Here is a 15,473-nt window from a genome sequence, read left to right as displayed (position 1 = left end):
CTGCCAGTGTCCTTGTCCTCACGGTGAGACACAGCCACCCCCCGCTTCTGAAGGAGATCCTCCAACACTAGTAGGTAGTTCTGGTTCAGTCTCCTATGGGGTCACTGATCCTTCCCCTGTGTCCTGATTCCCACAGTACTTTGTGTGTGCCCTCCTAGAGTCTAGTCTCTGTTTCTCCCAGTCCTGTCGAAGTCCTGCTGTCAAATCCCGCTAGCCTTCAAAGTCTGATTCTCTAGGAATTCCTCCTCCCGTTGCCAGACCCCCAGGTTGGGAAGCCTGACATGGGGCTCAGAACCTTCACTGCAGTGGGTGGACTTCTGTGGTATAAGTGTTCTCCAGTTTGTGAGTCACCCATGCAGCAGTTATGGGATTTGATTTTATTGTGTTTGCACCCTTCCTACTGTCTCATTGTGGCTTCTCCTTTGTCTTTGAATGTGGGGTATCTTTTTTGGTGAGTTCCAGTGTCTTCCTGTCTATGATTGCTCAGAAGTTAGTTGTGATTCCAGTGCTCTCACAAGAGGAAGTAAGAGCACGTCCTTCTACTCTGCCATCTTGAACCAATCTCATGGTCACCTTATTTTTGATGAAGGATCAAGAATATACAATGGAGAAAAGACAGCCCCTTCAATAAGTGGTGCTGGGAAAACTGGACAGCTACATGTAAAAGAATGAAATTAGAACACTCCCTAACACCATACACAAAAATAAACTCAAAATGGATTAAAGACCTAATGTAAGGGCGGACACTATAAAACTCTTAGAGGAAAAAATAGGCAGAACACTCTATGACATAAATCACAGCAAGATCCTTTTTGACCCACCTCCTAGAGAAATGGAAATAAAAACAAAAATAAACCAATGGGACCTACTGAAACTTAAAAGCTTTTGCTCAGCAAAGGAAACCATAAACAAGACGAAAAGCAACCCTCAGAATGGGATAAAATATTTGCAAACGAAGCAGCTGACAAAGGATTAATCTCCAAAATTTACAAGCAGGTCATGCAGCTCAATATCAAAAAAACAAACAACCCAATTCAAAAATGGGCAGAAGACCTAAATAGACATTTCTCTAAAGAAGATATACAGATTCCCAACGAACACATGAAAGAGTGCTCTACATCACTAATCATTAGAGAAGTGCAAATCAAAACTATGGTGAGGTATCACCTCATACCAGTCAGAATGGCCATCATCAAAAAATCTACAAACAGTGCTGAAGAGGGTGTGGAGAAAAGGGGACCCTCTTGCACTGTTGTTGGGAATGTAAATTGATACATCCACTATGGAGAACAGTATGGAGGTTCCTTAAAAAACTAAAAATAGAACTACCATATGACCCAGCAATCCCACTACTGGGCATATACTCTGAGAAAACCAAAATTCAAAAAGACTCATGTACCAAAATGTTCATTGCAGCTCTATTTACAATAGCCCAGAGATGGAAACAACCTAAGTGCCCATCATCAGATGAATGGATAAAGAAGATGTGGCACATATATACAATGGAATATTACTCAGCCATAAAAAGAAACGAAATTGAGCTATTTGTAATGAGGTGGATAGACCTAGAGTCTGTCATACAGAGTGAAGTAAGTCAGAAAAAAAAAAGACAAATACTGTATGCTAACACATATGTATGGAATTTAAGAAAAAAAAATGTCATGAAGAACCTAGGGGTAAGACAGGAATAAAGACACAGACCTACTGGAGAACGGACTTGAGGATATGGGGAGGGGGAAGGGTGAGCTGTGACAGGGCGAGAGAGAGGCATGGACATATATACACTACCAAACGTAAGGTAGATAGCTAGTGGGAAGCAGTCGCATGGCACAGGGATATCGGCTCGGTGCTTTGTGACTGCCTGGAGGGGTGGGATAGGGAGGGTGGGAGGGAGGGAGACGCAAGAGGGAAGAGATATGGGAACATATGTATATGTATAACTGATTCACTTTGTTATAAAGCAGAAACTAACACACCATTGTAAAGCAATTATACCCCAATAAAGATGTTTAAAAAAAAAAAAAAACAACTAAAAATAGAACTACCGTATGACCCAGCAATCCCACTACTGGGCATATATGCAGAGAAAACCATAATTCAAAAAGAGTCATGTAGCACAATGTTCATTGCATCTCTGTTTACATTAGCCAGGACATGGAAGCAACCTAAGTGTCCATCGACAGATGAATGGATAAAGAAGAAGTGGCACATATATACAATGGAATATTACTCAGCCATAAAAAGAAACGAAACTGAGTTATTTGTAGTGAGGTAGATGGACCTAGAGTCTGTCATACACAGTGAAGTAAGTCAGAAAGAGAAAAATACCGTATGCTAACACATTTATATGGCATCTAAGAAAAAAAGGTTCTGAAGAACCTAAGGGCAGGACAGGAATAAAGACGCAGACATAGAGAATGGACTGGAGCACACGGGGAGGGGGAAGGGTAAGCTGGGACGAAGTGAGAAAGTGGCATGGATTTACATATACTACCAAATATAAAATAGATAGCTAGTGGGAAGCAGCCGCATGGCATAGGGAGATCACCTCGGTGCTTTGTGACCACCTAGAGGGGTGGGATAAGGAGGGTAGGAGGGAGACGCAAGAGGGAGGAGATATGGTGATATGTGAATATGTATAGCTGATTCACTTTGTTATAAAGCAGAAACTAACACACCATTGTAAAGCAATTATACTCCAATGAAGATGTTAAAAAAAAAAAAAGTCCATAGTTTTTCTATATTGTGTTGGCCAAAATACATTGGGTTTTTTTGTTTGTTTTTTTGTGGTACGCGGGCCTCTCACTGTTGTGGCCTCTCCCGTTGTGGAGCACAGGCTCCAGACGCGCAGGCTCAGCAGCCATGGCTCACGGGCCCAGCCGCTCCACGGCATGTGCGATCTTCCCGGACCGGGGCACGAACCCATGTCCCCTGCATCGGCAGGTGGAGTCTCAACCAGTGCGCCACCAGGGAAGCCCCAAAATACATTGGTTTTAAGGTAGTTCATTGTAAATACAACCAACCTATTGTCAGTTTCCATTTTTGTTAATAGTTTTGCAAAATTTTCTTAAACGTCTGTGAGATTTCTGAAAACCAAAGTGTAATTTGCAGAGTGAGAGAAAATGTTTTCCTGTATAGGTAGTGGAATTTGATGACAGAGGTCAATTTTAAAACTATTTATTTGGTGTGACTATCGTGCAGATGCCATTTCTCTACAGGGAAAGACTAAAATATAGCTTGTTGTTTGATTTGTGCTGCAGGGTAGATTAATTAAAATTATATTTTGTCACCTACAAGTTCTATGTTGTGACAGCGTCAGACTCTAAAACTATATATTTTATTTAAAAGGCCAGCATTAACAAAAGATGGTTTATAACTCCTGAAAATAGTTTTCTAGCAATTTATATATAAGTAAATATACAATTTAAATGAAGGATTTCTGCTCTGTTATTTGGGGAACAAATGGAAAATGGTTCCTAGTTCATTTTCTTTAGTTAAGTGTTTTCTGCTTTGCTGGATTCAGTTACCTATGGCTTATTCTTTGTCTTTCCTCTGATATTATAAAATAATTTGAAGTGATCTTTACTTTGTGTCTCTCTGAGACTGCCTATTTCATCATAAATTGTTTGCTTCTTTCATCTAGGCTTTTTTTTTTTAATGTTAAAAATTTAGCTAGTGTTCTTTTAGAAAAATATTCTCCGGATACCTTTATGGTTCCCCAATAGGTTACTTTCAGTTGACTATCTTGGAGTCTGATCTTGTTTGAATATTTATCTAGCAACCAGTGCCAGGTTCTTTCTTCCTTCTTCTCCACACTAAGATTTCGGTGGGAATTAAGCCTGCTTCCTTTTCCAGAAAAACTTAGCAACCTGTGTAGTGATATTTTATTTTGACTTCTTCACCTTGTTTTTTTTAAAGAATACCATTTGACACTTACTTGCCTTCGTGAAATGATGCTATGTTTCATGCATTTATTTCCCAGTTTTAATATCTTAAATTTATCTACCTTAATGAGGCATCTTTGATGGGTGCCCCTGAATAGTTTAGTGCCCAAATACTAAAAAATTATACCTTGTAGATTTGGTCATTTGGGTTAGGCATAATGAAAGCTGTGCAACAAAACAATACTAACTCACTTTCAGTTGTTGACATGAAGATAGATACAGAGTAAATCCATAAGAAAGTGTGATATATTGAAAAGGTTTATGAGAACACTTGGCTCTGCGTTCTGTTTCTACCACTTATTATTGTGTGACCTTTATGAAGTTTTCCCAATTTCTTAAAACCTCACTTTCTCCCTTAGTTATTAAAAAATATATATATGTATAATTTTCATGTTATTATAGCAGTTAATATATAACTTTCAGTGTCGTTGTAAGAGTTAACTGAGTTAATTTTAAGGAAGTGCTTTGTAAATCATACAGCATAGAACTGTTTCCTATAATATACAGAAACTATTTTTAAGTACCGTTGACCTTTGAACAACACAGGTTTGAATTGCGTGGGTTCCCTTTTATGCATGTTTTGTTCACTAAGTACCTACTACAGTGCTACACGATTCTCAGTTAGTTGAATTAATGGATGCAGATACGTGGATATGGAGAAACCTCGGATGTGGAGAGCCAACGATAAGTTACATGTGAACTTTCTACTGCATAGAGGGTCTGCACCTCTATCCCCCACATTTGTTGTTCAAAGGCCAACTGTAATTCTCTCTTATTCCAAAAAGTTTGACTATATTTTGGCCACTTTCCCTCCAATTTACCATTCAACTTATTCTTCAGGCATTTCTTAACCTGTGCTTAAACTAAGGAGAGCTTAAGCTCTAGTGGTGCTTCTTTTCTTCTTTTTCTTTTATTCCATACTTCTTCCTTACCTAAATTCTGCCTCTTCTATTTAGAGATTCAGGAATAAAGAATTTGTTAGAGGAAAGGGATCAAGAAACGATGCACTGTTGGCTGTTAGGGAAATCTGATATTTATTTTACACTGTCACGTGTTTAGTAAAGAACAGAGAAGTGGGCTTAGTGATCAGTTTCTTTCCCCCTTTGAGCATCACTGTGTGTAAACGTTGATATTTTTCTCTTTTTTATTCCATCTTCTAGTTACAACAGTTGGAGCTCGCGCAGATACAGCATAGAGATGCTAATCTCACAGCTCTTGCAGCTATTGGACCAAGGAAGAAGAGACCACTCGAATCTGGGTCTGGAAGTGAGGTATTGAAATAACATTTGTTTATTTTATTTTTCATGTCAAAAAAGCAAGCCTAAAGGAAGCAAAGAACGCAAATTTACTCTGCCTTGCACACTGTTGCTGTCAAATACTTGTTAAAACTCTCCTTTGCCTCTTTTATAAAATCTTAATTTTTGCTTGTTTTTTTTTTGTTTTTTTTTTTGCCGTACGTGGGCCTCTCACTGTTGTGGCCTCTCCTGTTGCGGAGCACAGGCTCCGCACGCGCAGGTTCAGCGGCCATGGCTCACGGGTCCAGCCGCTCCGAGGCATGTGGGATCTTCCCGGACCGGGGCACAAACCCATGTGCCCTGTATCGGCAGGTGGACTCTCAACCACTGCGCCACCAGGGAAGCCCAATTTTTGCTTGTTTTTAAAAATATGTATCACATTGAACTTTACTCCTACTAATTACTTATTTTATACTTTTTCCTATCCCCCATCTCTAGTTATACTGAATCTCACTATCGCAGTTTCTTCTGTACACCCTTTCAGGCAGTTTTATGTAATTTTCTCCCCGCTGTGTATCTAAATCCAGCTCATCTGTTAAAATCAAGTCTGCCCTCTCATTTCTATCATGAACCTTGACTCTACATACCCATACTGACTTCTCCTTTTCTCAGCACATAATGTGTTTGCACAGCATTAATCATTCTCTGCTCCTCGCGTGCGTGTTTTCTCTTCTGTGAGATTATGAATTTCTTGAGCAAGACTATAATCCTTTTCCTTTGTATCTCCCACAGGACCGGGCACATACATATTCAATAAATATCATTAATGTTTGATTAACACCAAGGAAGGATCTTACTTACATCTTTAGAGCAATTATTTGCTGTAGTGATAGATTTTCAGATCGGTTATCAGGGCTGAGATACAGGTTCGATAAGAGCCCTGAGCTAGGTCAGCAATAAAGGAACCACGGCTCGGCTCGTCTGTTCTGCTCTGTAAAACTTAAATGTGCTTTGAGACAAGCTCCTCCCAGTGCTGACCCTAAACACTGATGTTTCCTAAATGAATGACAATCATCTCAATAGAAGAAGGATTTTAAAAGTCTAGTTCTTTTTATTAATAAAAGTGTAATGAATGCAATATGTTCACATGCAAAAAAAATTCATAGTATAAAAATGTTTGAAAAAAATAAATGTTTCCTCCTCACAGATTTCTAGTCCCCCATCTCCTGCCCAGCCAGATGTAACCACCATTAAGATTCTCACATATCCTTCAAGAATTCGTTGTGAATATGGGCATGTATCTCATGTGCCTTCACAAATCCACATTTGATTTTGTTTTTACTAAATGCAGTCAAACTGTGTCTATTGTTCTGCTCTTGATACTTTTCCCCTTTTCCGTAATATCTCTCATATAATTTATCTCCATACTTTTTAAAGGTATATGACATTACTGTGTTTAGATAAATAATGTATTCAACCAGTTCTCTAATGGAAATGTAGGTTGTTTCCGGGTCTTTGCTTTTATTGCCTCAGAGAACATCCTTGTACTTACCTTGTTGTGTGCTTGTCCAACGTAGCTATAGACTAAATACCTAGAAATGGAATACCTGGGTTAAAGGGTGTGCATTAATAGGAAAACCTTTTTGGAAAAATTCAAACATACTCAAAGCTAGAGTAGTATGAATCCCCTACACACCTACCATCCTGCTGCAACTACTATCAGTTTATGCCTAATTTTGTTTTATTTATATCTACACCAACCTTCTCAGGTAAGTTTTTCACTCCTCAGGTTATTTTAAAGTCAGTCCTAGACTTAATATCATTTTACCCATAAGTATTATTTGTTGCTTTTCATTTTTGATAAATATTTTAAAATTACCTCCTGAATGAGTTGTATCAGGCTTTATATCCATTAGTGCCTGTTTTCTCACACTCTCATTTAACACTGGGGATTCTCTTTGCCATCTGATGGTTGAAAATGCAATTTTTAATAGAGTGTTTAAATTATGAATGAAATTGAGCAATTTTTTCATGTGTATATTGGCACTTTCAATTTACCTTTTCCCCACTGAGTTATATTTTTTAATAGATTAAGAAAATGGAACACTCCACACCTCCCTCCACTTTCCTTTCAGTTTGTCTGGGCTTTATTCATCTAAAAGTTTGTATTTTCTTAAATTAAAAAAAAAAAATCAGTCTTCTGCTTTTGTCCTCCTGGGGTTCTATTGTGTTTGGAAAGCCCTTTCTTAATAATTAGACTTATGTGTTAGTATTTATCATTTCAGCTTTTAAGTATAAATCTTTGGTTCACTCAGAATTTGTTTTGAATAAGAGTTGAGATCTGGATTTACCTTTACTCCCTCACTTCCCCCTCATTCTCCCCCAGGCTAGCAGATTGTCCCAACACTGTTTACTCAATGATTCTTTCCCCACTGATTTGAAATGCCACCTTTATCACAAACAATTTTGTGTCAAATACAAATTCCCATATGTATTTGAGACTGTTTCTGTATACTCTGACCCAGTGCTAGCTAATAGAACTTTCTGTGATGAGAATGTGCTGTCTGTGCTGTCCTCAGCAACTACATATGGCTGTTGAGCAGTTGAGCTGTGGCTAGTGTGATTGAGGAAATAGTTTTAATTTTTTTTAATTAATGTAAATTTTAATAGTCACATGTGACTAGCAACTACCATATAAGTGCAGCAGGACCAGTCTAGTGATGTATATCTGTTTATGGCTATTTATGTATTAGTACCAAATCTTTCTTTTTAACCATCTTAACCATTTTTAAGTGTACAGTTCAGTAGTGTTGAGCATATTCACATTGTTATGCACCACACCTCCAGAACTTTTTCATCTTGCAAAATTGAAACTCTATACCCATTAAACAACTCCCCATCTTCCCTTTTCCCAGCCCCTGGTAACCACCATTCTACTTTGATTCTATGAATTTGACTGCTTAGATAGCTCATGTAAATGGAATCATTTAGTATTTGTCTTTTTGTGACCTCAAGTTTCCAAATCTTAGTATATTTTAAAATATGGTAACACTAGTCCAGTAGAGTTTTTTATGTTCCTACTTCTCTAGCACAGGACAACCCACTGCCCTTTATTTTTGGTCTATTTGTATGTAAATGTGTAAATATTTTATTAAAAGTGGGGCATGCTATTTCATCATTAAGCGTATTCCTATAAATATGGCCTAGTTAGCATAGTTTTTTCTTTTTGGCAAGAACAGTTACTTGGAATTTTTTTTCATCCACATAAAGTTATTCTTTATAATATTATAATTCCTTTGAGAAAGAGCTACAGGGATGTCTAAGTTCCTGCCCTACTTTTTGATAATGGTAGCTTTATACAACAAATTCTGTTAAATGTTTGCTTCGTGGGGAAGCATCATAGCATCATAAGTACATAATAGTTTGGACTCAGTCAAATCTGGGTTTGGTTCTTGACCATTAAGTTTTGTAACCTTTGACAAGTTCTTTAAACCTCTTACCTCAATTATCCCCATCTGGAATATGGGTGTAATACCCGCCTTACAATGTTTTAAGGATTGGATTATGTAAAGTGCTTAATTAGTTCCTGGCCTCAAGTACAGGCCTAATAAATTGTCGTCTTTGTCATCATAGTAATAGTACCATCATTTTAGCTTTTAATAGAATTTTATAAGTAGTATTAATGACCCATAGTGAGTTTGAACTGTTAATCATTAATCTCTTCAAAGCTTCATTTTTATGTCTCATTTGAGTTCGTCACAAATCTCAGAAACATTAAATGTTCCCTGGTTTCTAATAATCAGTGATTTTAAAGAATTCATCGATTGTATGTTTGAATCTGAGAAAGTCCATAGGTTACAGGGGGGAAAATGAAATGTACTGTTGATGTTCAAAACAGTGATTAAAAAAATATCAGTTTATGTGATTTATCTATTAGCATTAAGATATAAGCTTATTTAATTTTTAAATTTCAAAACAGATGTGTTCTAACTTGGCTATAAATATACTGAAGTGTGTGTTTGCTTGGTGCTTCTTCAGTTTTGAGAACTTAGGCCTGTATGTTTTCCCCTTTATTCCTGGACTTTAAACTTCGATCGTTGTCAGACTTTTACTGAATTATAACAGCGAGTACTTTTAAGTAATGCCAACCTGAATTGAAAATATCCATTTCTTTAATGAGTTGGCGACATTTTAGTACAATCCTTATTTTGAAATTAGCTGAAAACTATTTTTTTGTTGATTTTTTTTTATTCATGGTGTTTTAACTTCAAAGGTAATTTTCTTTGAAAAATGGGAAACTAGAGAGAACCCTGCTGTATGCTCTTTCGGTGTTTACATATACTGCTGATTGATTTGCCCCTCCAATCACTTAAATTGCATGAATCAGGATTGTTAAAAACCCTTTAACGATTCAGGTTTTTTGTTCTCTCACAAATAACACAAAATTGATGTATGAAACCATTTAGATTTTTAATATTCTATACCTTGAAGACAGAGGGTCTACTTTTTGTCTGCCTCTTTCTTTATAGATGGGAACCTGAAATCTTACCTGTTTGATTAGAATTTACTAGAATAAGCATATAATCCCAGAGGGGAGTGAGGTAGAGTCTTGCTCTTTGAAGAGTAAAATCCTTAGTTCAAATGCAGGTTTTTAGTACTGAAGGGAAGAGGTTTCAGTTTGGAAGATTGCATAAAACGGTGATTTTAAAAAATGTAAAATTCAGAGAATTAAACGTTTAGCATTCATAGATTATAATTTTTGTTGATAATAAATCAACAATAATAAATTTGGAGAAATTCGTTTTAGACCTTCTTCCTTTAGTATATTTTTCTATTATGTAAAACAAAGCAAAACTGGCTCTTATCCTTTAAAAAATCTTTCTAGTTGTACAATTTATACATTAAACTGTCCTCTGTGTAGATTTACATTGATATTCTCAGAAGTCTTGGTAGAGTTGAATAGCATCAGCTCCTGTCTCCTCGTGTTAACCTGGCAAAAAGCAACAAGTACCAATTATCATTTAGAACCAAATTATTTGTTTCATAAGCCTGTTGGCTCTGAGTGGGGGGGGACTTAAAATTTACTACTTTGGAGTATTTACTTTGTCCTTAATTTACTGCTGTGTGTTAAAGTTATATATAAGAATATATGCATATGAAATTAGTTCTTAAATTAACATAGGCTGTACAGATACCTATGCAGTAATCTAGAACCTACTTAAAGATTTAGAGTGTTTCCATGTGTATGTCATGTATGTATACGCTGAGGTGATGTGTTTGGGGTTCTTTGGAATGTTAGGTCATTAATAACTTTACTTCCTGCATTGATTTTAGGTCCTTGGATTATAAAGGCTCTATCTTTTCTGTATTAGCAATACTTTCAAATAGTTCACCTAACTTAATGAGCCAACCATCATAACAATATTTCTTTATTTTACTGAAAATAAAGATAGGTTTTATTTTAACCTTATAACATATTGGCTTGAAAATGCTGATATTTCTTTTAAAAGTAAGTGGTTACAGTGCCAGATCAACTACATGATGCTTATAGTATTGATATACCTGGTATGTGTTGCTTAAAATAGTGTTCATTTGCTAACCAAAACAAAGAAATTATTACTATATAGATAAGTGTATGTCCTTTCTATCTAGAAGCAGGTTAAAGTACTACCCTGTAAAACTGTAAGAATTTTAGAGGAAGAGAATGAGGAGAAGGGGCTTTTTTGAAACGTTTCTTAGCAATAAATAGAAAATTTGGTTGAATCAGAATTGCTTTCAGACAAACATTTTTTTTTCCCACAGCTGAATTCTAATTCAGAGATAAATGTTAGATATTGATAACAATATTGCTGTATCTCCCTACAATTAAAGATGCATTCCTAAAATTCATTTCTTCTTTATTGTACTTTTAAAATTTGTATACCTTGAAAACAAGGCATTTCAGTTAGGCATACTTGTAAATATTTTTAAAACAAGCATTCTTTAAATATTATTAGCCAAGCAAATATTATTTGGATAGAACCTATAAAATGATTCTACTGCAGAACCCTAAATCTATATTCTTAACCATTTATGTTTAGTGGTCTCACTATAACATTAATAATAGAAATTATCACATTGCAGTATTTTATGAGTGGGCTTAAGAAGGTGAGAAAGGACCATTTTAGAATAATGTGTTGAATTCCATTGGCAAGAATATTTCATGCTACAGCTTACAGAAGAGTGATTTCTGAGAAAGTTTCATTAATTTTTACATGTATTTAGAGATGAACTTTTAAAAAAATCCTGTACCTCAAATAGTATTCCACAGCAGTTTGCTATAGATATTATTAGAACTTCTCTATATAGAACTTGAGGGTCTTGTGATATATCTATTGTAGCAACTTACCTTTCCCTTTAGCTCCAATTTGATGTTTAAAGTATTAGAGTACTTTGATTTTGGGGGGACAAGGTAGGGAGAGAGAAGGCAGTTTTCAGAAGACTGTGGGCAAACTGCAATAAAAAAATCAGGATAAAGAAATAAATGATGTTGCTATAAAGGAAACAATAGAGCTTTAAGAATCTTTCCATATGTTTTCTTTGTTATTTTAGCCTGTGTGTAGGTGCCCTAAAACAGAATGTCTCTACTCTGCTAGATGCCTAGTCCTCTGAAGGGCAAAGTACACCATTAGGGCCTAACCTGTTTTAGGTTAAAGATATCTTAGGGTTTGAAAATTCATTTATGTGAATTTTTTGGTACCTAATATACAACTTTGAAAATCAGGTGGGAAATAAAGGGTTTTTTTAGAAACTAAACTGAAATTGTTTGAAGAAAAATCACAAGTTACTATGAAGCAGTGTAAAAAGTAATAAAACGCATGGTGTTTTGAAAAAAATTTTTTTCTTGAGCTGTTATAATTTTCTTCTTATGAAAAAGAAAAATAATTGTAGTTACTTCATAGACAGCCAGAAATCACCTGAGCATTCTACTAATTTGAATATATCTGAGAAAAAATTTATCAGAGTCATAGTAGCACAAACATTTGCCTGTCCTCATGATTTAATACTATATCCTCAGTGTCTTAGGATGTCTTTGAGCATTCAGGAAAAGAATTGCTTACTGGAGTCCAAGAACTATCTCTGAGATGCTGAAGAAGTCTGTGTGGTGGGTAGCCATTTTTTTCCCTCCATGCTAATCCTAACAACAGTATTCTCTGTCCCTCTCTCATTATTTCTGTTCTTTGGTGGTGCGCCCCTTCAAGGAAGTGGAAGTTAGCAAGTTAAGTGCCAGGTAATGATGTACCTGTTTTTTAAAACAAGCACTCAGCATTAGCTTCCTGCTCATAGACAAAAATGAAGTCTGGGGAAGATGGGATGTCCTGGAAAGGCAGTGATGGTACCAGAGTGTGTTCTGTCCAAGAACGGTTGGAACTTTGCTGGTTTGTGTTTGTCTGTATCAGATAAGAGGAAATATCAGGAGGCACAGTTAAGATGGATTCCATTGCTTTGCCTTCTTCAGAGGAAGATGATTAGGGAATTTCTGGACTTAATTATTTCCCCCATTATTACTTTTCCAAGAATCTTCAACATGGAGCAGGCTAGGGCTTCCAAAGCACTAGACGTGTGGTGGTCTCAAACACAGACTCCCCCACACGTTTCTTTGTTTTTTCTTAATATTTTCTGCCAGAAAATATTATTTTGTTCTTATTTCTTGACTTTTCTTCTCTCTTCCCACCCACCTTTATATAAGGATAGTTGTATAGAATTATTAAAATCAAAGCTCTTTGGAATATAATATTTAGAATAGATTTCAGTGATAACTTTCTTCCATTGTTTAAACTAGTATGAATTTACCTAGGTATGGTAAGATCCTTTCCAATGCTTGCAAATTTCTTATGAAGTCTAAATTTCTCTGAAATGAAGAAGACTCAGTTTCTAGAAGAGTACTATCAGAAGGTAGATTATACATTCAACAAATGATTATTGATTTTGGGGGGAAGAAAAATGTCTGTTATACTTTTAAGATAGTACTGCTTAAAGCAAGGGGAATAGAGTAGATAGCTTTTCATTTGGGAGAGAAGAGTGTTTGTTAACTGATCATGTTGAAAATGTCGAAATAGTATAAAAGAGTATTACAAACAGCTCTTAAGTTTCTTGGGTTATCCTTTCCAAAATTATCCATGCATGTATTAGGTTAAACCATATAAACTTGCCATTTTCATAGGTGAAAAACTATCAAGTATTGGCAATTTTTTATAGTTCTACCTAATATAATCAAATATATATATATTTACAATTGCATATATAATAATAGTTTACTTTTAGCAAGCACTTAGAATGTATTATCTTGGTTAGTCCTTGTAACTCCTTTGTAAAATCATACTATTATTTTCCCTAAATGAAAAAGTTGAGGTATAGGGAAGATGACTTTTCCAGAGTTCCACAGTTAGTAAGTGGAGAAGCCCAGATACACGTCCAGAGAATTTGATGTTTGTCTGTGCTCTTAATTACTATAATGGGATCATCCTAAAAGTACTGTTTTACAATTTGTGAAGCACTGCATCTTGGACATTTTTCCATACTGGTACATACTTCTGTGCCGTAATTCTATGATCCACTGATAGACATTTAGAATATTTTCATTGGTTTATTATAAACAGTTAACATCCTCTATCTTCATGCACCCATTTATTTTGCCAAATTGATTTCTAGAAATGGAACTTCTGGGTCAAAGGGTATGCACATCTTAAATTTTAATAGATATTTCCATAATACTTTCCAAAAACTTTGTGCCAGTTTCCACCACTGTGTGAATGCCTATTTTCCCATTCCCTTTTAGCAACAGATAGGATCAGTCATTTCAAAATATTCTAGTTGCTACAATTTTTCCTTTATTGTATCTCTACCATTACTATGTGTCCTCTTCAAGGGCTGAGGTTCTATTTCTGTATGGAAACATGGTGTCGAAGTGTGAAAAACCTCTAAAATACCTTATGAGGGAGATACTTGGGTTTTTTCATTTTTATTTAAGCATTAAAATTATTTATGGACTTTTTTTCATAACTTAGAAATGTGTGTATTTTGAAATAGAGAACTGAGTTGAATTCTTATGGGTATTTGAATGATTGATCTTACATAGATGTCATTTTGTTTACCGTATTTACTAGTTTTCATTATTTGAGGATCTGAGTAGATTATAATTGAAATATTAAGCCTGAAATGATTTGAGGAAACACAGCAGCTTAAAATCTACTAGGGAACAAACAGAATTAGAGATTTCAGATTTCAGATTACAGATTTGTTGTCATCTAACACCTTCTATAAATATCATATAGATTCATTAGAATTTAGAGCATTATTACTTTAGATAAAGAAGCAGCTTTTTTATGTTTTGAGATATATTTTTCACATTTTATTTTGCTCACACTTCCATAAACAAATATGCCTCTTTTTTATAAATGACTTAAACATAAATCTGAATTTTAGATGGATCTTTAAAATTTTCCAGAGATTTAAAGTCTGACACCTTGTCAGCTATCTTCAGGGGCCCCCTGTGAAATAAGTTGAATTGCACATTATGGGTTTATCTTCCCTCCTTCCCAAATCCCCCTTAAATGTTTGTAAAGGAGTGAAAATGACATAAATACACAAGAATAAAGAAGAGAGGAGAAATCAGCAATAAAATTATTTGGTAGTTTAAATGACAGTAAATTTCTCTCTGAAATATTCCGAAATAAAATGTTCAGATTTTCAACTAATGTTACCAGTGAAAATCCAGGTTTACATGGAAAACAATGTATCTGCCTTAAGCATTGCAACAGTACCTATTTAGAGTATGTTGTTGAATTCCTATTTATGCATTTTTTCCTAAGAATTGTGGAGAGTATTGAAAAGAATAAATATAAGTTGTTTTTGAAATGTTTATTTGAACTTGTTTGTTTGACTTACCAGACTGTGCCATTATTTGGATTTTTGTTGAGATAAAATTCACATACCACACCTCATCATTTTAAAGCGTGCAAGTCAGTACAGTTGGCCCTCCATATCTGCTGGATTCCACATCCATGGATTCAACCAACCATGGATTGAAAATATTTGGGGAAAAGAATTCCAGAAAGTTCCAAAAAGCAAAACTTGAATTTGCTAAGTGCTGGCAACTATTTACATAGCATTTACATTGTATTAGGTATTATAAGTAATCTAGTGGTGATTTAAAGTATGCAGGAGGATGTGTGGAGGTTATATGCAAATGCTATGCCACTGTATATAAGGGACTTAAGCATCCACAGGTTCTGGTATCCATGGGAGGTCCTGG

At 35.4% G+C, this 15,473-nt stretch overlaps 1 protein-coding gene across 2 annotated transcripts in view; it reads left to right on the top strand.

Annotated features, from left to right (window-relative positions):
• Positions 1 to 15,473, top strand: part of TAF4B (TATA-box binding protein associated factor 4b) — a 125,351-nt gene that overhangs the window by 88,893 nt on the left and 20,985 nt on the right. For both annotated transcript variants that reach the window (XM_029232618.1, XM_029232611.1), the window contains exon 14: positions 5,105 to 5,215. In XM_029232618.1, coding sequence (XP_029088451.1) covers positions 5,105 to 5,215 — 111 coding nt within the window. The remainder of the gene's footprint in view (positions 1 to 5,104; positions 5,216 to 15,473) is intronic.

The sequence above is a fragment of the Monodon monoceros genome, unplaced genomic scaffold (genome assembly GCF_005190385.1).
Source record: "Monodon monoceros isolate NGI ecotype Baffin Bay Population unplaced genomic scaffold, NGI_Narwhal_1 Super_Scaffold_1, whole genome shotgun sequence".
Taxonomy (NCBI): domain Eukaryota; kingdom Metazoa; phylum Chordata; class Mammalia; order Artiodactyla; family Monodontidae; genus Monodon; species Monodon monoceros.
Note: the sequence above shows the minus strand (reverse complement) of the source record. Positions and strands in the feature narration are given on the sequence as shown.